General features: G+C 41.3%; 1 protein-coding gene across 4 annotated transcripts in view; it reads right to left on the minus strand.

Annotated features, from left to right (window-relative positions):
• BLM (BLM RecQ like helicase) overlaps nt 1–6214 on the minus strand; it is a 93977-nt gene that overhangs the window by 21613 nt on the left and 66150 nt on the right. For all 4 annotated transcript variants that reach the window (XM_037730506.1, XM_017506104.2, XM_017506103.2 and 1 more), the window contains 2 exons: nt 3904–4099; nt 1922–2112 (listed from right to left, as the gene is read on the minus strand). In XM_037730506.1, coding sequence (XP_037586434.1) covers nt 1922–2112; nt 3904–4099 — 387 coding nt within the window. The remainder of the gene's footprint in view (nt 1–1921; nt 2113–3903; nt 4100–6214) is intronic.

Raw genomic sequence — 6214 nt, forward strand, 5'->3', positions numbered from 1 at the left:
GGCCTCCCAAAGTGCTGGGATTACAGGCTTGAGCCACCACGCCTGGCCCCTCTTCAGAATTTTTGAATCTAATACGTAACTCAATATTAGATTCCCAGTATTAGGTAATCCAAACCAAACTCCTGATCTTCTATGCCAACCAACCTTCCGCATCTCAGCCAGGGACAACTCCATCCTTCTAGTTACTCAGGCCTCCGGTTGCTCTGGGACTGTAGCCCTCAAGTGACTGCTCTGGCTCTCCATCACCTCTTCCCCTCGCTGGCTTCTAATCCTGTTCAGCCACATGGGCTCCCTTGCTATCTGTCAAACACACCAGGCATACCCCCCTTAGGGCCTTTGCTCTAGCCAGTGCTTCTCTCAGGAAAGCCCACATCCAGAGAGCTGCCAGCTCACTCCCTTCTTCAAGATTTTGCTCGGCCCTCATCTTCTCAATTAGACTTCCAAGGACACCCCGTCTAATACTGCATCCTGCACTCTACTCACTCCTCCTGTCTGTCTACTCTGCTGTATCATTCACCAGTTATCCTTTCACGTACACTTCCTATGCGTACTGTTTATAACCGGCCTCCTAGAGTGTAGGAGAGCAAGCTCCACAAGGGCAGGGACTTTTATTTTGTTTACTGATATATCCCTAATTCCTACAACAGTGCCTGTTTCATAGCCCAACAAATATCTGTTCAATGAGGGAACTGATTAGCAATGTTTACGGGGTGGGGTGGGAGAAGATGGCATCAATTTGCCGATTCCACACTGAGAGAGACTACCCTCTGCTCTGCCTAGCGCTCTGACTTCGTAACTATACTTACCGGAAATATTAAAGTTTTTTTTTTTTTTAGACAGAGTTTCGCTCTTGTTGCCCAGGCTGGAGTGCAATGGTGCAATCTCAGCTCACTGCAACCTCCACCTCCCAGGTTCAAGCGATTCTCCTGTCCCAGCCTTCAGGGCAGCTGGGATTACAGGCAAGCGCCACCATACCTGGCCAATTTTGAACTTTTTTTTTTTAGTAGAGATGGAATGTCACCATGTTGGTCAGGCTGGTCTTGAACTCCTGACCTCAGGTAATCCACCTGCCTCGGCCTCCCAAAGTGCTGGGATTACAGGCATGAGCCACTGCACCCAGCCTGAGTATTAAAGCTCTATGACCACAGGTATGGTGGCCTCCACTCCAGTCTCTGATTGGTCCACACCATGTTCACTGGTGACTCTGGCATCTTGCACATTTAAGTTTATTACTCCCAGGCAGGTAAATAATACACCAAATGTGAAAATGCTCAGTAAGTAGTAAGTTACAGTAGACACTAAAATGTAGAAATACTATGAGAGGTAAAATAACTACCTAATGACTGAATTTAACAATCCCCCAAGGGTATTCTAGGATAGATAACAGTGAATTTATCCACAAGCAGTTACTGTTATTCTTTATAGTTTTAAAAAAAGTAATGTAATTGATTTGAATTCAAACATACAGTATGCTAATTATTCTTTTGAGAATGAGATCTTTTAATATATTAAATATCTGAAATTTAAATATTAACATTTTAATTAATTAAAACAATATATTAATAATCTTAACATATTAAACTTAAAATATTCTACCTGCCCATGTTGGATCTCTTTGGATGTTTGTATATTAGTGATATTTCTAAAATATTCTGTAATCATCGGTGCACATATATAAACTCAGTATTTTGGATATGCAGATGTCCAGTATATTTTTTAACAGGCTTCTAATGATGAAGAAAAGACACTGCATGAAATTACTTTTTCGTGTTTCCATTCTAAATTACTGCTGGAAGAAAACCATCTTTCCCCCGTTACTCCACTGACGACCACCTACTGCAATCTAATTTGTATCTACATTTCTAAATTATGAGAAAAAAATTATTTAATTATAAAAAATTTTTAAATTTCTTTTTTTTACCTTTGTTTTACAGCAATTATCACAAGAAACATCTGGGTGTTTCTTACAAAAATCAGGATTAAATCCATTTTCACCAAAGTAAGCCAAAAGCTGTATTCTCCTGCATTCTGTTATATTTTCACAGTAATGTACCATGCTATACAAATTATTGAAGTGAGTTTCTCTTGTATGATGGTTTCCATCTTTTTCCACTAAAAGAGATGAAGAGTACAGTAAAACATAATTATTATAGGGTAAAAATAAAGAATGTCATAGAAATATTTAGAATAGATTCATATAACTTTAAATATTACATAAGAAAATTACTGTTAATAGCATTCAGTCAACATGGCATTCTGTGTTATAATTAGCTGGGTATTAATGTTCATCCTCAAGATTTTAGTATTATCAGAATAAACGTTATATTTTTTTCAAATTGTCATTATCCCCGAAGATGTTGGTTCGACTTCTGTTTGCTGTATTTATCAGTCGAGCATGTGCTGAACTGAACATCCCCAGGAAGCAGAGCCTGGGATTCTGGCAGTGGCCATGCACTTCTCTGAATATCTGAGGTCAAAGCAGTTATATGAATGTTTCCAAAACTATGCGCCAGCAAGCTCTGGGTGCTGCAGGGAACTCACAGAGACAGGATATTTAAACTTAAGGGGAACAAAGTAATGTCTGACATCTGTTGAACATTACACAAATTAATTAGCTTGAGGTAGTTAATGGTATTACATTAGACTGTGCTACATTCCTACTAGCAATATCTTATCTTCGCAAAGTTGGGTTTTTGGCAGTTGCTATAATAAAAAGAAGCATCTCAAGAAAATCAATGTGAAACTGGAAATGAGAGTGGCAGTGTCTGATTTGATTCCTGGGTGTGAGAACTGCAGTGGCATACTTCCCATCACTGAGCAATTGTCGTTACTTAGGAATTTTAACACCAGGTGTGGTGGCTGACGCCTGTAATCCCAGCACTTTGGGAGGTTGAGGTGGGCAGATCACCTGAGGTCAGAAGTTTAAGACCGGCCTGGCCAACATGGTGAAACCCCTCTCTACTAAGAATACAAAAATCAGCTGTAGTCCCAGCTACTCAGCAGACTGAGGAGAAAGAATTGCTTGAACCTTGGAGGCAGAGGTTGCAATGTGCCAAGATTGTGCCATTGCACTCCAGTCTGGGTGACAGAGTAAGACTCAGTCTCAAAAATTATCTTATATAAGCAATTGCACAAATGCCCAAAAATATTTGTACAGGGATGTTCAATACTGCATTGTTGATAACAGTGAAAAACAATAAACAAGATCTATAAGAGGGGATTAGTTTAACAACCATGGAATAACCATGCTATGGAATTCTAGGTAGTCAAGCTATATGTATTCATTGGAATGATAATTATATCCTACTGTTGACGGAAAAAAATTGGGTCATTTTATATATATAAAGTATGTATAATTCCATTTACCTTTTAAAATATGTGCATTTGGAAAAGGTAATACGAAATACAAGATATTGCCTCCTCTAATGGGAGGGGATGGATGAGACAGGAGAGACTATGGGTAGGGGGACAGGTTCAGCTCTACTGATTGTTTTTTTTTTTTTTCTTAATCCAGATGGTGATATATGACAGTTCATTATTTTCTCCTTTTTATGTTTCTGCATGTTTCAAATATGTGTTACATGCAAGAATGCATGCAGAGATTAGGTCTGAAAGGATACAAAGGAAACCAATAACTAGAGTTATTTTGGGGGCAAAACTACAAGACATGGTTTGTAAACTTTCCGCCTTCTACACATCTGTATCATTTGAGTTTTACATAATAAGCACTTACCACTTTTACAATAAAAATGAACTAAAACAAAATTGCCAATCTGTATAGACACCCCTATTTTTCTATGATTATTTAAGGAACGCTTGAGCAGAATCTACCACAATAACAGGGGTAGATGACTATCATGAGGCCGAAGATGATAGAATGTGTCTACACGGAGCCAAGCTTACTCATTATAAGTCTTTTCAGTCTGGTCACATCGTGATAGGTATAGAAAAGCAGGCAGTGAGATATTTCCCCATCTCTTCCAGCTCTGCCAGATTCTTGGTAGTAACCCTCCATAGATTTAGGGAGAGATGCATGAATCACAAATCGCACGTCCGGTTTGTCAATTCCCATTCCAAATGCAATTGTTGCACAGATAACCTGATATAAAAGCAAAAGCTTATTAGACTCAGAATGCACAGACTTAAAGGAACATTTTAATAATAGATGCTTCTAAAAGCTCTATCCTTTGTTTTACTTTAAAATGCACTCTACATAAAAACATAGTATCTTAACTTGGTCCCATTATTTAGTATAACTAATATGAGTTTGTTTTTTTTTTGAGACAGAGTCTAGCTCTGTCACCAGGCTGGAGTGCAGTGGCGCAATCTCGGCTCATTGTAACCTTTGTCTCCTAGGTTCAAGAGATTCTCTTGCCTCAGCCTCCCAAGTAACTGGGACTACAGGTGTGCACCACCATGCCCAGATGGGGTTTCACCATGCTGGCCAGGATGGTCTCAATCTCTTGACCTCGTGATCCACCCTTCTCAGCCTCCCAAAGTGCTAGGATTACAGATGTGAGCCACCGAGCCCGGCCCTAAAATGAATTTTAATGCTGATAACTTGCAATTCCATTAAGACCGAAGAAGGTAAAGTGAAGTTCAGTGTGGCCGGCACTTTCTTGTGTGACTTGGTGGTGTCAGTTAAGGGAGCCAGAATCCACTGCAGTCAGCCCAGGATGTGCTGCACCTGTTCTGTTTTTGCTGCTGAGGTGTGGGGGTGTTGCTCACACAGTCATGATATCCAGGTCAGTGATCATAAGCGATGTGTTGCTCAGGAGCTCCAGGGTGCTCCCAGGGCTCCTCAGAGGTCGCTGCCGCCAGCTCCTCCAATGGCTCAGGCACAATGCGTTCTTACCTGCTCCACTGCTTACCATCAGTCTTCCCAGTGGCACCAGCTGATCACACACCAACTCCTTTTATTCATCAGCTGATTTAAAGTCAAAGCTTGTAAAGTTTTTTTTTGTTTTTTTTTTGAGGCGGAGTTTCACTCATTACCCAGGCTGGAGTGCAATGGCGCAATCTCGGCTCACCGCAACCTCCGCCTCCTGGGTTCAGGCAATTCTCCTGCCTCAGCCTCCTGAGTCGCTGGGATTACAGGCACGCGCCACCATGCCCAGCTAATTTTTTGTAGTTTTAGTAGAGACGGGGTTTCACCATGTTGACCAGGATGGTCTCGATCTCTTGACCTCGTGATCCGCCCGCCTCGGCCTCCCAAAGTGCTGGGATTACAGGCTTGAGCCACCGCGCCAGGCCTAAAGCTTGTAAAGTTTTAATGGAAGCTCACGTGGATAAAAGTGTGAGAGCTACTTATACCAAAAAAAGAAAAAAGGCCAAGGACTGTGGATCTTAGCCCATACAAATGATTTAGCGGAAGCAAGGTGATTGTTCACTTTCAGGAGCTTGATAAATCAGTTTTCAAGGATATCCATTTCAGTTGGGAATTTGGGACCTATTTAACCCAGACCAAAATATTATATCTCCAGGCAAAATTACATTTCACAAATAAAACTGCAAGAATTTTTTTTAGCACTTAAAAAAATGAATTGCTACTGCAAGAACAGTATTTCAAAGGCAAGCGAACTATGTGGCAGGCAGATGGAGGCTAATGACGTGATTTCAGTAACTGTGATTACCAGGGGAAGGAACTCATGCTCTGGAGTGTGTGGACAGTAAAGGGGACATTTATCAACACAGGAATGGCAGGGAGTGGCCTGCGCACTCGGCTAGACATCCATCTACATTTATGGCACTCTGATCAAAGGCAAGTCTCCTTGGAAACAGAGACTACTGTAGCTTCTAGTGATGGAGAGCAGGTGGAGACGCTGTACAGCAAGATGTGTCAGCCGACAGGTCTGGAAGCGTGACCCGCAGGGTTCTGTGAAGTCCAGGTGCATCGTCCAGTGTCGATGTGGGCACACGGCTGTGAGGCACCGTCTGTAGCCTCCAAGTGAGGCTGCGATGCTGCCAACTCTTTCAGAAAGCTCTTATTTCTTGAAATTGGGAAAAGTGGCTTTGTGATTTCCTTCTTTATTTCGGTGCTTTTAAAACTTCAAGCCACAATCATTCTTTGAGAAGAGTAACAGCCAAGTTTTATTCTAACTCATGAATCTAACAAGATCAAGTCTGTCTAGCTGGTATAGGCTAACATTATATCCCTACTATAAGGATTAGTCTGAGAGCAGAAATAATTAGATTTTTAAAAACCCCTGCCGGG

This window comes from Cebus imitator, unplaced genomic scaffold (assembly GCF_001604975.1).
Source record: "Cebus imitator isolate Cc_AM_T3 unplaced genomic scaffold, Cebus_imitator-1.0 Scaffold348, whole genome shotgun sequence".
NCBI lineage: Eukaryota > Metazoa > Chordata > Mammalia > Primates > Cebidae > Cebus > Cebus imitator.